Source organism: Erythranthe guttata, chromosome 13 (assembly GCF_056151865.1).
Source record: "Erythranthe guttata isolate IM_541 chromosome 13, IM_541, whole genome shotgun sequence".
In the NCBI taxonomy this organism is placed as follows: domain Eukaryota; kingdom Viridiplantae; phylum Streptophyta; class Magnoliopsida; order Lamiales; family Phrymaceae; genus Erythranthe; species Erythranthe guttata.
In genome coordinates, this window is record NC_142545.1 from 438,787 (window position 1) to 455,938 (window position 17,152).

The 17,152-nt window shown below is 36.9% G+C and overlaps 3 protein-coding genes across 5 annotated transcripts; all 3 read right to left on the minus strand.

The window, feature by feature from the left end:
* Nucleotides 1-390: 390 nt before the first annotated feature.
* LOC105951941 (xyloglucan galactosyltransferase XLT2) lies at nucleotides 391-2,298 on the minus strand. Its single transcript, XM_012975424.2, has one exon. It carries the CDS (start codon nucleotides 2,088-2,090, stop codon nucleotides 630-632), a length of 1,461 nt encoding a protein of 486 aa, XP_012830878.2. The 5' UTR covers nucleotides 2,091-2,298; the 3' UTR covers nucleotides 391-629.
* A 2,091-nt stretch (nucleotides 2,299-4,389) lies between these two features.
* Nucleotides 4,390-11,894, minus strand: LOC105951939 (DExH-box ATP-dependent RNA helicase DExH6). Its single transcript, XM_012975422.2, has 14 exons — nucleotides 11,374-11,894; nucleotides 11,100-11,190; nucleotides 10,702-11,011; nucleotides 10,529-10,603; nucleotides 10,346-10,390; nucleotides 9,911-10,001; nucleotides 9,747-9,805; nucleotides 9,301-9,462; nucleotides 8,869-8,921; nucleotides 8,658-8,691; nucleotides 8,457-8,546; nucleotides 7,355-8,362; nucleotides 5,573-6,817; nucleotides 4,390-5,251 (listed from the first exon to the last, which is right to left on the minus strand). Exons 1-14 carry the CDS (start codon nucleotides 11,555-11,557, stop codon nucleotides 4,760-4,762), a joined length of 3,939 nt encoding a protein of 1,312 aa, XP_012830876.2. The 5' UTR covers nucleotides 11,558-11,894; the 3' UTR covers nucleotides 4,390-4,759.
* A 698-nt stretch (nucleotides 11,895-12,592) lies between these two features.
* On the minus strand, nucleotides 12,593-17,152 carry LOC105951942 (WD repeat-containing protein 26 homolog). Of its 3 annotated transcripts, none has more exons than XM_012975425.2 (5): nucleotides 16,929-17,152; nucleotides 15,085-15,963; nucleotides 14,769-14,870; nucleotides 13,112-13,741; nucleotides 12,593-13,022 (listed from the first exon to the last, which is right to left on the minus strand). In XM_012975425.2, the coding sequence occupies exons 2-5, from the start codon at nucleotides 15,871-15,873 to the stop codon at nucleotides 12,780-12,782; spliced, it is 1,764 nt and encodes a 587-aa protein (XP_012830879.2). In that variant the 5' UTR covers nucleotides 15,874-15,963; nucleotides 16,929-17,152; the 3' UTR covers nucleotides 12,593-12,779. The 3 variants fall into 3 exon arrangements, with proteins under 3 accessions (XP_012830879.2, XP_012830880.2, XP_088668118.1); XM_012975426.2 differs by having other exon boundaries at nucleotides 16,884-17,058; XM_088811992.1 differs by lacking the exon at nucleotides 16,929-17,152 and adding an exon at nucleotides 16,766-16,857.

Here is a 17,152-nt window from a genome sequence, read left to right on the forward strand (position 1 = left end):
ACCTCATGAGGGTGGCCGTAATTTGCCCTTATTATTATATATTTTATATTTTATGCGAATAATAAATGGAATTTAGTCCCACTAATCAAGGATGGATGAAAGACTTTTGAATTTTGATCATCTCAATTTAGTAGTCAAATTTAGGCAGCCAACTTTTTCATACATGTATGCATCACAATCAAATGTATATAGATTATAGTAACAAATAATTAATTAAAAAAAGTCAATTGTTTAATTACTAAAAGACCCTACACATAAAAAAATAAAAAAAAATAAAAATAAAAAAACATTTTAAACTTAATAAACACTCCTCCACTATGTGAATAGTGAACCCTCTTACAACAAGAAAAGAATAAAGAAGATAAAGCACTCAAAACCAAAATTGACAAATTAAAGGCAAAAAAAAGTTGATACTTTTTATTCAAAGTTCATAATTAAAAGCTTGAAGAATACATTTGGTATATCCATAAATGAAAGATCCAAAAAACAAAAATCTAATCAAGTATTATTTCAAAATGGATCAAAGAAAAACTATACAACAAATTGAAGTATATAAGAATTGAAAAACAATATGATATATCATTACAAAAAAATTATAATTGTAATTAAAAAAAAAGTCCAAAAAAAATCTAATCTAACCTTTTAATTTTGTCCATTTTTTGTTGCTTAAACCTTCTCAACACACCATCCATAGCTATATCGAACGCGTCTTCGACGCTTCCTAAATCCGTATTCGATCGAGAATACAACAACCTCGGCAAGAAATCGACGATTTTCTCTCTCATCCTCTCGATATCCTCTCTACTAAACTTCTCCAACGCGTTCCTAATGATCGAAGTATCGTTCCTAACGCTTCCGTGGTCGATAAATACGGAGTAACTCAACGCGTCGCGAGGCAAATGCCATTCGTATTGATACTCGAAGCTCCCCCTCCAGAAAAAGACGGGGATTGACCCCGCCAGCATGCAGTCGAAAGCGGATCTGCGGGTAAACCCATCCCCTTTCGGCTGCAGGCAAAAATCCGAGTCGAGAAACGCCTCGAGTATAGCCGGCGCCCCGTCGTAGCAGCGCGCGACGGAGCAGTCGACTAACCGACAGGCGGCCGACTCGTTTTTGCAGTAATTCATTAGTACACCTCGGAAATCGTTCCGGATTTTTTTCCGGGTCGCCCCTACAAAAGTGAAAAGACTCGATCGTTTACGGGTTCGGATTAGGGTTTGCCATTGGCGGATATCGGGTTCGGATCTCGGGTGGAAGGATGTTGGGTAAGGTATGCTGATTTCCAAGTCGTCCCATTGACTTTTCTCAACGGCTAAACGGAGGACGTTCTTCATTAACGGCATGTAGATGAACTTGGTGCCCCACTCGCCGTTATCGTCCGTTAGTCGACGGAAGTCCCACGTTAACCGACCCAGCATGATGAAGTGATCCGACCCGTTTGACTTTTTCCACGGGTCCTGATTCGAGACCCAGTTCAGCATCTCGGCGGCGTGGAAATCGCGGTGTTTGGAGGTGTAGTTGAACCAGAGGAATTTTCCGACGGCGAGTCCGGCGTAGAAGGGGATGTAGAACGCCGCCGCTTGGCTCCGATCTAGGGTTCTGCACTTGTAGCTGTTCATACGGTCGTGGTAGATCACCTCGGCGGCGTACATGTCTGTCCAGTACCAGGCGGGGGTGAGGTTCTCCGGAACGACGCCGGAGAGGCCGGTGGCGGGAGGACCGAATCCGCCGTTGGAGACGGCGGTGCAGCGGGAGCTCCATGGGTCTATGTCGTGGCAGTTGTCGAGGAGGTCTTTGTTGAGCATCGGGGGGAGATCGTAGACGTATATCCGTCCGTTTTTGCAGGTTCGATCTTCATCGGCGGATTCGAAGTGGTGGTGGTGGACGGAGGGGGGAGGCGGCGGAGGAGAAGCGCGGCTGAGGAAGAGGATGATTAGGAGCTGTAGGAGGACGGTGGCGGAGAGCCATGCACAGTGGTGGGCGGAGATGTGGGATTTGACGGAGTGGAGGGTGGTTCTGAGTTCTTTGGGTTTCTTCGGGTGGTGGTGGTGGTCGGGCGGCGGCGGCGGAGGAGGAGTACTTGGCAGCATGGAGTATGTAATATAATGGGTTGAAAGTGGAAGTTGATATTATTAAGAGGGGTTGCGTATAATATGGGAAAAGGAGGAGAATTTGAGAAGATTTGATTTGTTGAAGAAAAAAATATTGAATCTAGGGGTATTTTGGGGAATTTATCATAACTAGTTAAAAATGGAGTTATGGAAGAATTGTCAATAATTTATAGTAATTCATAATCTACTATATGATACATTATCATTTAAAATCTATGTAGCACGGATATGGAAAAATGGACACAGGCAAAACGGCAAAAATAGAGATACAGGAATTTGAGGAAATATGTAAATATTAAAAGTATATAGGTATATTTATAAATATATTATGTAAATAAGTATATAAGAAGATCTTATATATATATATATATATATATATATATATATATATATATATATATATATTTCCATAATCATTATCAACTATCAATTGCCAATTGAATATTATAGTTGAGTATTATCAATTATTCAAATATGTTTTTAATTTTTTAGAAATTGCAAATTGACCCATAAGATTTCCGGCAGGTGTCCTCGTATACGGAACACGGATACGTTGAGAAATTAAAGTTTTCGTGCTAAAAAGTTTGAAAAACATTCAACAAATCTTTCAGTATAATTTGAATTGAATCTTAAAAACAAAATTCATACTCATCTTTTTTTAGATGCAATTTCCGGAACTACCCTTGGGTTAGATCCAACTCATTATAATGGGCATTTCGTGCTATATGATGCCTTCACACATGGACCCATTAGTTTAATAAATCATAGATTAGAGTGTAATAATTAATTGATTAGTTTAATCAGTATTTTAAAGTAGTATTACTGATCTCGAGACACTGGACCTTGTCTAAGATTAATTATTTAAAAAAAAAAAAAAAGACAAGTGGGCACTATTATTTTAATTAATTACTACTTTATTTAATTGGTCACTTGGACCAATGAACATCAACCAAGTGCCATGATATAATTGATTATGTCAAGAATTGTTTTTAATAATAATAATAATAAAAGGGGTAACATAATTTGATGAATAAAAAAAGTTATGGCATCAAAAGAAGAATAATCTTTCTTCTTGGAATAATATAATCAATATAGACAAAGACTAATATTTTAGAGAAAGAGTTGGAAATATTTGACTCCATTTTCTATTTAGTAAAAATATAGATACTGAATAACTAAATTATTATTAATAAGAATATTCAAGAAAATGCCTCTCGGGGGTAGAAGAAGGAAAAATGTTCGATTTGGGTACTTTTCTTATCGAAAAGTGAAGATACTATTGCCTCTATAAAATTATTCTTATACAAGCCAAGTTAGCATGATCTCGAATACGAAACTTATAATTACGATTTTAAGAGGAATATTATTTCATTATTTTGTATATATACTTGTATTAAAGTTCACTCACACACACATTATATATATAGAAAAATAATTGAACATATAATGTAAATAGGGACCAAGAGAGATTAGATGGATGCTATAAATAAGGATGTTAATGACTTAATAGTAACATATACCTACACTCTTCCATAGGGCAATTATGTAATTCAATAATTAATGCATATAAATTCTATTAAATACTATAGTGTGCTCAAGCTAATAATGTAACTAATAATAAAAACATGGGTAAATTCCACTTTACCCCTCGTACTCTGCCTGAGAGTCACTTTACCCCTCGTACTCTCAATTTTATCGATTTACCCTCTTGTACTTGTACAATTTCCCAATACAGCCATTTCCTTCAATTTTTGTCAATTTTGACTATAACGCCATTTGGTCAACTCTGTAAATTACAAAATTGCCACTGCCTATAACGCGTCGTTTCTCCTCCGTCAATATTGTCATTTCTTCTTCTCCCACCACTTCCCCTTCCAAGATATCCCCAAATTGAACCCCTAACTTAGTAAAAATCAAGACCCAAAAATTGATCGATTCCACCCAGTGCAAAGAAAAAAATATATGAATGTGTGAAACTATCTCTTTTCTAATCTCGAGAGTCAAAATCGAAAAAATTCAATATTTACGTCAATATTTTGACTCTTGACCAAATGGCGTCAGAGTCAAAATCGAAAAAAGTTGACGAAGAGGGTTGTATTGGAAAATTATACAAGTACAAGGGGTTAAATCGATGAAATTAAGAGTACGAGGGGGTAAAGTGGTTCTTGGGCAGAGTAAAGGGGGTAAAGTGGAATTTACCCTAAAAACATTTATAGCTTTCAAAGTAATTAAATAAAATTATAAACCACCTCCCAAACAATGGTTTTTTGGCACAAGATTATCCAGCAGAATTGATGTCCATTGTATTATAAATAATCCATGTTCATCGACGAAAACGAAATAATCATACAACGTACATAAACTGTATAAATGACGAACCGCATATATATCCTATATACGGAACCAAAACCGAACCCAAAAATCTCAAAATACTAATAATGCATAAATCAATTATGCACTAAAGAACCAAAAGCACAGCCCCCCTATTTGTCGACAATCGATAGTCTTCACCCAAGGGAAATAGATTTCATAATCGTTAAAGATTATAAGATTATATATTAAAAACTATAACACGAATAATATAGTCTTGAGGGAAAATTAAATTAGAAAAAAGAAAAAAAGAAAAAAAAAAGATTCATCTAAGACCATTACCAGTGTTGTCCACGTCGTCGTTTTGGAAAGATTCCCCGTTCTTGTGCTATTCCGTGCGCAGTCACAGGGTAACTTTCCGAGGGAGGCGTGTGGAAGCGACTTACAGGTTGTCTGTACTGATGATACTGTGGCGGGTAGTTTTGTTGACGTGGTGGAGCCGGGTAGTTTTGCTGACGTGGCGGAGCCGGGTAGTTTTGCTGATGTGGCGGAGCCGGGTAGTTTTGCTGAGGTGGCGGAGCCGGGCTGTTGTTGTGGGGCCTACCGCGATACATTAAAGACTTGAGATAACTTTTGGGCAGCTCTTTAGTTGTAGCGGTGGTTTTCTTGGCATCTCCTCCAATATCAGCATCACCGACACTTGTAGTGAGAGAGTCCACTGGCTCAGTTGGCAAAGAGACACCGCTCATTCCATCATTCGCTAATATACTTGCGATTGCGTATACAGACGCCTCCAAATGTTCCGGAAGTTCTTCATTCGAATGTGTCACCTAAAAAGAAAAGAAAAAAAAAATCAAGATTTACCCTGTTTTTTTACATATTCGACACCCTTGTATTTACTCTAATTGTTAAAAAAAAAAAAAAAAAAAAAAAAAAAAAAAAAAAAACCGTCCGCTGTTTTTATCACAACATAAACCCCCGTAATATTGAAAGTCAAAAGTCAAACGAATATGGGGATTTACACTAATAAAAATAACAAGACACGTTTTCTTTTTAGCAATTCGAGAAAACATAACGGGAGTTTTTTGCAATTCACTCCTAGACTAATTTAAAGGGAAAAAGAAAAAGGAGATATGAAGACGAAGAATTACTTTATACAAAATTGCCGCTGATAGCCTCTCCCTCAGACAGTAAATTTGAGCAACATCGAGCGCTTTGCACCCAAAAGGTAGCCACCGATCAATGACAGCCTTAACATCATTTTCCGGCGAAGACATTATTTTCTCCCCTTGCTTCGATTCCGACAAATCGGTAATCTCTTCTTCATCCTCATCACTACCATCATCATCTTCACAGTTGCTATTATCACCATCACTATCCCCATCACCATCCCCATTCCCATCCCCATCACCATTCCCTTTCCCATCACCATCCACGTCACCTTTCCCATTCCCATCACCATCCACGCCACCTTTCCCATTCCCATCACCATCCACGTCACCTTTTCCATTCCCATCACCACCACCATTCCCATTCCCATCACCATCATTTTCACATGTCGGAGCAACTACCATCTCATTGGCTAACAACAAAAGCGGAAGCGAGCCCACAACATTAGATTTCCTAATGTAAAGCCCAGCATCTCCACGAGTGATCTCATCAAACATAACAAAAGGCTGACTAGTACAATTCTTGAACAACAGCCTCGAATTGACCGAATGAGGGTGCAACCTAACCTTATTCCCATCCGAAGTCTCCACAACAAACTTCTTACCCTTTGAAATCACCCTCCCCACCATTGGATACAAACCCCCAACAAGCACAGCATGCAATATCCCAGGCTCACGCGCATTACTACTAAAACGAGACGAATCCTTTGGCAAAAACCCATTCCTAAAGAGCTCCCTTTCGAGCTGCTTTCTCATACCCGATAGCATAACCATAGTGCCCGAAGAAATGAAGTACTGCGAACAAAAACGAGCTTCTTCGCCTTTTGACTTAGCCATTTCCCAACACTCGAAAGCCGCCACGACAGATAATTGGTCGCCATGCCCACCGTAAAACGAAGCCAGCTCAGATATTGCAGTATCGGCTTTCTTTCTTTGTTCGGGTAGCATGGGTATGATGAATGGGTCTCTATATTCGGAAGCACAGGCTAGAGTCAAAGCGGGGCCCAGGCAGTTCAATAGTATCGCGAGAAACAGCATCTTGCTCGTTACTGGATGGGTAGGCAGAGATCCGAACTTCTCACCGAGTAGTGTGAGTTTCTCCTCGGGGGTCAGTGCGCCTATGTCTTGAAGAACGGTGATTGCGTTTTGTAATGTCTCAATTATGGGTGGGTCCAGCAGCTTGTTCAAGAAAGTTTCAATTTTGCAAGATGGATCGATAAGCTTTGCCTGTGTCGATCAAACAAAAGCAGCATTACACATTTTTTTCCACAAATAATTGGGGTTTATTGCATTCAGCACCCCCAGTGCTATAATTGTCAAGCAAGTCCTCGTGTTATTACTATTAGCAAACAAACACCGCTATAATTCAACTTATTTTTGCAAACTACCCCCTAAAAGCTAAAACCTCACCATTTAAGGGATTGTATGTTTAAATAAATGCATTATAGGAGGATTTTTGCATTCAGCAACCCTCTGTTTACTCTAATTATCAAAAAAAAAATCATTTTATTAATATTAGCAAAACCCTCTATAATGCAACTTTTTAGTTTTTTAGAAACTACCCCCGAAGACCTCACCATTTAGGGGGTTGTATGCTAAAATAAAGGCATTATAGGGGGATTGTCGCTATTATAATAACATGGGGACCTTTTTTTAGCAATTCAATATAATGCATGGGTACTAAATGCAATAGACTCTAAACAACTGATAAGGAGGGGGGGGGGGGGGGGGGGGGGGGGGGGAGAGAAGATGATGACGAAATACCTGCAGGCATAGTTCTTCAATCGGCATTCTCTTAATCTCGGGAACTTGAAAATCGGGCAGTGAATCTGCCCGGAGTTTCGTATAAAGATGATAACAAATACCCGGTTGGCACCTTCCCGCACGACCCTCTCTTTGCTTCATACTTGCTTTCGAAATCCAAGAAGACTGAAGAGTGGACACGTTGTTATAAGGGTCGTAATTCTTTTCCTTCATCCGCCCACTGTCTATAACGTACACAACATCATCAATAGTAATAGAAGTCTCTGCAATGTTAGTGGAAAGAATAATCTTGCGGCATCCAATAGCTGGGCGTTTGAATACTTTCTTTTGCTCCACTGATGGAACCATAGAATGAAGGGCAAAGACAGCGAATTTAGACGAATTGTTAAAGAAAGGGCTAGCTAATAATCTATCTTTCGTTTTATTTATATCATCCCAGCCAGGAAGGAAAACAAGAATAGCTCCATCCATGGAGTCGTCACATATTTTCCTCAGTAGCTGTTCGATAAGCACAATATCGACTAGTTCAGGGTCGACTTTCGATAAGTATTCATCGATTAATTTATGATCCTCCTCGGAGAATGTAAATTCCTTCTCATCATGCTTATTGATAATATCGGCAGCTTCTATTTGATTCGCTTGTGCAGCGTATGTGTAAGCGGTTTTTCCTTCGTTGCATCGTAAATTACAGTCTACACCGAGAGAGAGAAGCATGCAAATATCACTGACTCTTCCTTTTCGGGCAAATACCATTAGTGGTGTTATTCCGGTTTTCGAATGCTGGTAATTAAAGGCCTTTCGGTCCTCTGTTTGAGATATTAACTCGACGAGAGGGTCAAATTCGTCATTTGATAAAGCCAAGTCGATAGCTTCGTCGAGAGCAACTCTACATTCCTCGATTAAGGAAGAGGTTTTGATGGCATTAGTTTTAGTTTGCTTCGCACTTTCATTTTTTTTTATGTCTAATCTCAATATTGATAGTACATCTTCCAGGTAGAATGATTTTACCTGGAAAAAGAAAATACAAATTTCTTGAAATGATATACTAAACTTACAAAGAGAGATATTAAAAAACACATAAACCGGGAGCGAAGAAACCTACGGGATAGGTAAAGCCTGGTACTTGAATAACAGGGCAGCCACCAAAGTAATTTGAAAATCTATCTGCATCGATTGTGGCACTCATTAATACCTGGTCAAAATCAACTACCATCAAATTTGCTGTATCAAGAAAACATTCAAAATCTTCGGAAAATGTACATTTTAAAAAAAAAAAAAAGGTAAGGATTATAATTATACTAACCAGACGCACAGAGGGATAAGACGGAAGCATGTCTCTGAAGAAAAAACACCAACGAATTCAGCAGAAATTTTAGCCATAATTTAAAAATGCAAAAATTGCATGAATTTGCACATTATATAAATAAATATACTAAAAAAATTAAAAAGGCGTGATGTGTAATAAAAAAATCAGATGTATGTACTTTCAGAAAATGTTGTCATAGAAAAGGCACCTGAGTATTGCCAGCATGAAATCAGAGAAGCGGTCCCTTTCGTGAATTTCATCCTAAAGTGAAAACAAGTTTGTCAGGCACAGACCATTAAGAAAGTAACAAGAAAATGTGGGATTCAAAATACACTAACGGTCGCAATTGGATTAGGAGAAAGGAATAATCATGAAAAAATATATTATATCGTTTTGTCATAACTGAAAGCAACCAAGAACTCTCATCCCATAGCCAACATAGGGAATGCAAAAACTAGAAATTTGTTCTGAGGCGACGAAGAAGAATGTGAAAGAGAGTCAATCAGAATTAAAAAAAAATATATACATATAGTTTATTTCCCCTCTAACAGGACAGTAACAAAACAAAATCTCCGGATGATAAAATACTAACTGAAACTTTTTTTTGTCAATAAATGTATGTGAAAAAAGACAGCCATACCACAACTATGTGAGTTATCTCCGAGAGGGCATTTGGCTTCTTTTTTTTGGAAGATTTTGTCTTCTTTTTGGTACTTCCTTTCTCAACTAGAAGCCTCAACAGAACCCCATTCGTGCAGAACACGAGAGACGAATTCCTCCCACCTTTGGTCTCCAGCCGAATCTAGCATTTTTCAGTAAATAAATCGTCGTGATATTAAGTTTAATGTGCATAGCTAATATTCACAAAATAAACGAAAGTACTTCACATAAACGGTGAATCATTCAAAACAATGTAGTACTAATAACCATTAACAATAATATTGATGCAAAATCATAAGGCCTAGAAAAGTATAGAAATGCTGACATGTAATTTTAGAACTACAAACTTTAGATGGATTTTTTTATTAGGAAAACGATGAAAAAATCATAACTAGCCATAACGCTAATTATTGGATCATGCAGTACCTTGTATCCAACAGAATCGCCTATATATTCAGCTCTTTCTGAAGCAATTCTTTCAGCCACTGCACTTGAGACATGGAGTATAGGCATTTACTCACATTTGAAGATAAATAAACACGATAAAATCAATATAATATACATAATCAAAACGTAGCCAGATTTAGTACCTGATGTGGCAGAGATTCGCCTAGGCTGAGTACAAACTATTTTACATAGCTGTCCTTTACTCCATGCATGATCCAGAATAAATTGTGGGACCTGAATTACGTGTATGATGATATAAATTATATATACATTAATTAAAGAAATACAATCAAACCAAAATATTAAGAGATTTATTTCAGACCGAAAAAAAATTTAAACACTATTCAGAATTATTCGGAGGGGATCAGGAAAAAATAAGCTTAACATTGCAGAAATCAGAAGATAAACGAGGAGTGTGTACGAAGACGTTTCAAGTTTTCATTCTAAGAGCAAATAACATGATACAGTTACTATGAATATTCTTATATGATCTCAAAATACATTTTTACCCTTCGGTTCAAATAGTACACAAATATAGCTAACAGAACAGAACAGACGAAGGGTGCAGAAATAAACACCTGTGTCGTTTTCCCACAGCCGGTTTCACCGCATACGAGCACAACCTATTTTGGCGAGACAAATAAGCAATAATCAGTAAGAGTCAACTGATACAAGGTACAAATTGCAAATTAGATACAAAAAATGGTGAGCTATACGTGAATATCAAAATGTGCATATAATTGAATTTAAACAAGAACTACCTGATTAGATTCTATTGTAGAAGTAATATTATCCTTGAAAGATGCAATTGGAAGCCTCGACCTAGTCTCTGCTATCTGCAGTACGGGACCACGATTACTTGCATAACTATCACAGTTCCACATCGTAAATGTAAGTAGCAAACAAAAATTAAAAAAAAAAAAAAAGTTCGGACCTTGATCAATTGACCCTTCTCCATTTTTGAAGCAAGTGATTCCACCTTGCTTGCAATTTCAGACTCGGTCATTACAGGTTTGCAGAACATATCATCTCCTATTGCTAATACCGCACTAGATCGTCCACTACTTTCTTCGACTTTCTTCTCCGCCATTTCCACTTCATCGGGCGGGTATCGAGAAAATAAATCCTGTAATACAGCCTTCGAGTCTTCCGAAAATTTAAAAGAAACGAGGTTTTCCTTCCCTTTTACAGGTTCTACTGCACTTTTTATCTTGGTTACAGAAATTCGTCGCTTTTGTCCCACCCTAAAAAAAAAGCGCCGGTAATTAGAAAATTTATAAAATCGCCTCGTAATAACCGAATTACATAGTTAACTTCCGATTCAAAACTTACCCAGAACTTTTCGACTTCATGCCCATTTTACTGCTTAGCATGTGCACAATAGCTCGCTCATCCCTTGGCAGAAAACTTTCAAATGTGTGCACTGCACACAGAAATTTGCAGGTCAAATCTTTGTTTATACAGAATAACAGTGAAGTGCCGAGAAAAAAAAAAAAGCAATTTTTTAAATTCCCGATGTCATATTTGAGTACACTATTGTTTAGCTAAATACAACATACAGCACAAACCCTAATTTATTTTTTTTGCAATCGGATTTATCACTAACCCTCGTCCTTGGAATTGCGAAATTGCTCGAGAATCTGAGAAACTCGAATGCGAGTGGCTTCAGAATTACTTTTGCTCTGCTGTCGATTTTTTCCGCCATGCTTATGCTTCTCCCCTGAGTTGTTTCCCTCATTCTTCTGCTTCTTTTTGCCGCCGTATTTTCCTTTTCCTTTACCTGGAGCCATTCTTTTTCTCTTTTTACTTTTTTTGCTTTCCTCCAGTTTTGTGAGTCGGTGTTCGAACTGAAAGTTCGACGCTCTTCTCTCTGATTTCTGATAGGGTTTTTTTTTCCCCAATTCGTAGCAGAGTTTTTAGAGCAGAGGGCTGCAAAGCGATGGAGACAGGGAAAACCTGAATTTTAGAGAGAGAAAGAAGAGAGAGAGAGAGAGAGAGAGGGCTTGGTTTGGGTTTTTCCTTTCAATTATTTCTCTCACTAATAATATACGGCGGTTTTCTCTTCTTCTCAAAATTAGGGGTTCATGTTTTTTTTTTTTCTTTTTTCTTTTTATATTTTGTATCTATAAATTAAATTCAAATTGGTAATTTTAATTACTAATTATTATATGTATATCCATATTATTATAAGAAAAAAGAAAGGTGGGGATTACAAAATTTCATACTAATACTAATTTTTTTTTTTAAATTAGTATATTTTGATAATCAAGTCGTGTATAATTTTTTAATTGATACTGGTTATTTGACTAATGCGAAATTAAATGTTACACTTGATTATTTACATAAGTGATAATCAAATCGTGTATAATTTTTTAATTGATACTAGTCATTTGACTAATGAGAAATTAAATGTTACGCCTGATTATGAAGAGCAAGACTATCTATATTACATTTACATAAGTGGATTCAAAATAAACTTTATCTATATTACATTTACATAAGTGGATTCTAAATAAACTTTATCTATATTACATTTACATAAGTGGATTCAAAATAAACTTTATCTATACTACATTTACATAAGTGGATTCAAAATAATCACACAAGTCCATGTACATATTTGCTTAATGGGTACTTTTGTTATTAAATCTACGATTCAAATTCACTGTCGTAAATAATCAAATGTAACATCTAACTCACCGTGCATAATCCTCTAATTTGTACCATGTTTTAGTAGGGAATTTATGTGAGAATTGTTATTTATTTTTTCTTCATTTCACGAATATATATTCAACTAATTAAACAACAAATAAAAATTCGACAAATAAAAAAAACCCGAAAATACTAATATATTAAAGAAACAAAGAAAGTAGAGAATAATATCATCAAAGTGAATTAAAATCCATAATCCTAGAGCTCCAAACAAATGTTGGATTATTACCATAATAAAAGTTAAAAAGAATTTACATAAAAGCAAAAGGCTAAAAAGAATTGAGCATTTTCCTTCCAGCTTCAAGTCCCTCCTCCCCCATTGCAGTAGTTGACACCATTATTATTATTATTGTTATGACTATTCTGCCCCCGACTGCAGTTCATATTTACCTGGTTTAATCCCCAAATACGTATCGTACGGTCGTCACTTGCAGAAGCCAGCATATACGGATTTGCGGGATTCCAGCTAACGCAGTTCACAGCTGCAGTATGTCCGGCTAGAGTCAATATCAGCTCCTTCGATAGCCTGTGCCATATATAAACCTACAACAAATATCGTCGAAAAATCATTAACAAATGTAAACCGAAAACCAAGGCTCCGTTTGGTTTATAAGGAAAATAATTTATATTACCTGTGAGTCTTCACTTCCACTGGCGATAAACGCTTGCTCCAATCCACCAAAACAAGACCTCACAACAAACCGAGTACGTTTGTGACCTTTGTACTTAGCTACCAGCCTAGTGCAGCCATCTATGTTCCAAATGTGAAGTTCTCCATTCAATAAGCTAACAAGCAAAAACTTCTTGTCTTCCGAAAGCGCAAACGAAATAATCGGATGATCCTCCACAATAGTTTTCTCGGATTCCGTTTCCCATCCAAACAACAGTATGACGGTTTCTTTACAAACTGTTACAAGCTCTTTCCCATCTGCAGTCATACCTATATCTGCAATCATAGTAGTTTTCTGCCCTCTCCAACATTTTAACTCTTTACCTTCGAGATCCCACATGCTGATACTTTTATCGGAAACGCCAGAGAATATACTCTTACCATCCGGAGCCCACGTGCAAGAGACAAGACCGAGACCTCTTTTTTCGTATGTATGTAAGCATTCACCGGAGGCAATATCCCATCGTCTAATTGCTTCCTCTACTCCACATGTTAGAAGTTGATCGTTATCGGGGCTCCATGAAATATAGGAGACGGGTTTTTGGTGACCGGATAATTTATGTTTTAAAGAAACTTGGCCATCAGCCATGACCTAAGAAAAGCAAAACGACCATCACTGACACAATCAAAGACAAAAAATCATGGCAATAGCATACCTATGATCAAATAGCGGGGCAATATAGCATAAGTTTGAGCAATCGTTCCAAGACTTTGACATATTTACTTCCATACGCAACATACCTTAAAGTATGTCTTCTACAAATTTTGAGTTCTTTTATCCTTTAGCTTGTTCTTTTTCTAACCAGAACAGGACTACAAAGAAAGTTTGTGCGACTCGAACTAGATTAAACTCCAAGGCCCCGTTTTGTTGGGGAGATTAGCCATGATTAATGAAATAATTGGACTTTGTTTGATGTTTGGCAAACCCAATAATTTTCCGGCTCGGCCCGGAAATATTATTTTATAATATCAAGAATTCAAGTTAAATTTTAGATGGTTGAACTATAATTCGCAGGATTCGAAGTTGAGGTAGATGCATCCAGTGATGGACATGCTCTTGTTTAGTTCCAGAAGATATTTAAGGTTAAAATTTATGTTCACAATTCATGCCTCCCAGCGAAAACAAATTGCTATTGAACTCAATATCAAATCTGAACTAAAGAATATCACTAAAGAAACAAGACCATTAGAAAATATACAAGCCTAACAAAGCCTATCCGTGCTTTGCGTTTCAGTATGTTCTTGAGAAACAAACATTACAGGGAGCATGGAGCTTGACTTCTAAAAGGATTTACCAGCGAGTTCCAAAGAAAATGACTGTAATTTAGAGGGAGCCAATCTCAAAGAAAGAAAAAAGGACTACAGAGATAGAGGAATTTATCTAGCTTGAACAGACACCTGACACATCATAACAAAATGACCAGTCGAATATTTGCAATGTGTTGTGGAAACTAGTTCAACGTGAAATAGTTAAAAATAATAGTATCAAAAATTGAATCAAAGGACCAAAGATATATTGGTATTCAGAGGTTGACAGCTGTACATAAAATGATTAATCCTTGGACACTAAATGAAACTTAAACCAATTAATAAATAATATGAAAGAAAGGCAGTATTACCTCCCATACTATCACAAGGCAATCACCAGATGATGATGCCAAGTATTTCCCATTGTGTGAAAATTGCAAGAACCAGACTTCATCATTGTGTTCTTCAAGTATCTGTCGGGTTCAAAAACCAACAGAAGATGTCATAAATGTTCGTAGTAGAAATCCTGACTAAACTTAAAGAAGAAAATGGAAATAAAAGATCGCATTTATATGTATCAGAACTCAAAAGTATATCGAAAGACCATGTTGTTTTACCACTATGTTGTTACCGATAAGCAGTTAAGTTTCTCTCCAATAACTACAAACAACAAAAAAGTAGCATTACCTGCAACGTCTGAGAAGGAATATCACCTCCTCCACACTTGTGATCGGCAAGCAGTGACAGTTTTCCAACCGAGGAATTGTGAAACTTACAGGCATCCTTTTGCAAGAGAACCGCCTGTTCAACAAGATGCACCAATCTTTCTTCTGGAATCATCACAGTTGGAGGAAGCAACTTTTGCAATTCCTCCAGCAACTTTTTACGAGACCTGAATATCGACTCTTTACCGTGAGATACATCAAATAAATTCTTCAAGGGAGATATAATATATGAAGAAAGAACTCGAACTCTCTCGTCATTTATCGAAAGAGGAATAATCTCGGTCCTCAGAGTCTTCAAAGCATCCATGACTTTTTCTCCCTCCAAAAGTTCAAGGAATTTCTGCTCCAGTATTATAAACGATGCCGACTTAATTACTGCTTCATCTAGACCAATTTTATGCAACATTGAAACACTTTTATCCCATTGACCTTCTAGAGTCTGACGCATAAACATATCTACTACAGGGGTGTGCAATGGAATTCCCGACTCCTCCTCTAGACGAGCCCCTGTCTCGGAATAGCCAAGAGAATACAATGCCTCGGTTATAATTCGAACAAGTTCGACTTTCTTTATGACACCTTTTGAACCAATGGCCTCATTATCCCCTTGAGATGATAACAGACGAGCCATCGAGTCCCTCAATGAGAAACTACCCTCGTTAAGAGATAAACCGTTGGAAAGATCTACCGATTCTCCTGACAAAACTTTCACACGTTTTGACAGTGGTTCATCATCCTCTATACCTCCCATGAAAAGTGCACTTCAGCCCATATATTAAAAGCGTAAAGAGCCAGGATCTTTCTCTGGCAAATATTTGATAAATCCCGTATAGTATATATTCTGTAAAGAAAAAACGAGTGTGTGTTACTAATGCAGGGAGAATAAAGTAGACATATATCTTTGGAGTAAGAAACACAGAAAATAAACCAGTTAGTTCTCCTAAAACACTATGCTACTATTCCATTAAATGAGAATCTCTACTGCTACACGGAAGATTTTCTATGGCTCAATTACAATAACCCCATCAGGTTTGACACAGAAATAAAAAACCGAATAATAAAGTATAAACGTACGGTTTTTAATCAAATTGATTTTAGCATTACAAGTTCCCCCTCTTCGCATTTATGTGTCCAACTTACAGATTGCATCTGCTAATTTTTAACGGTAAGGTCACCCAAAAATATAATGGGGAAATCGTAATTTGCCCTCAAGATTCCGTTGATGAAATATAACGAGACAACAATGTCGTCGCGACTAACTGTAATGCTTTTTCATATACTATAGCGACTAACTGTAAATATTTTTAACTAGAAGCATAATCGCCCGAGATCCTGCATTAGCAGCTAAATGCCCGATATTTCGACGCAAAGACAAAGTAGCATAAACACAAACATAGCTATCATCCAAATATTAAACCAAACTAGCAAACTTATCACATCAAACAAAGTAAAACCAATTGTCAGGGACTAAATTAACATATAATATCCATAATCAGTAAATTTACATGCAACAACCATGATTAAACAAGAAGGCAAAACCAATCAAACTGAAAACAATACATATATATATATATACATCAATTCAACTTAAAACAGAAATTGACAATCGAAAATCCACAAGGCCCAAGGGGTTCATCGGAAACCTAATACGGACTTCGTTTCTGATTCAAAATAAAACGCTTGATTTCTAGATAAATATTCGAAGAGTAAGCAAATCAAATTAGGAATTTGTAGTAACCCAAATGAAATTAAATAGAGCACCGATTTAATTAAAGGAATCGCAATGAAGAGAGGTCGATCCCAAACCTAGCAATGGCGGAGCGGTTGTGGATCCGATTCGGGAAATGGGTATTTGTATTTGTTTGGATTTGTATGCTAAGGATAAAATTTTACTGTGTTTTTTGGATATATATATTCATAGGAAAAAGGAAGGAGTGAGGAGCAAGATTACCTTGGGCTTTCCATTTGGTCCAATAATCTTAGGTAAATTACGGCAGCTTTACGAGGTAAGGTCGAATTACGAAAGAAAA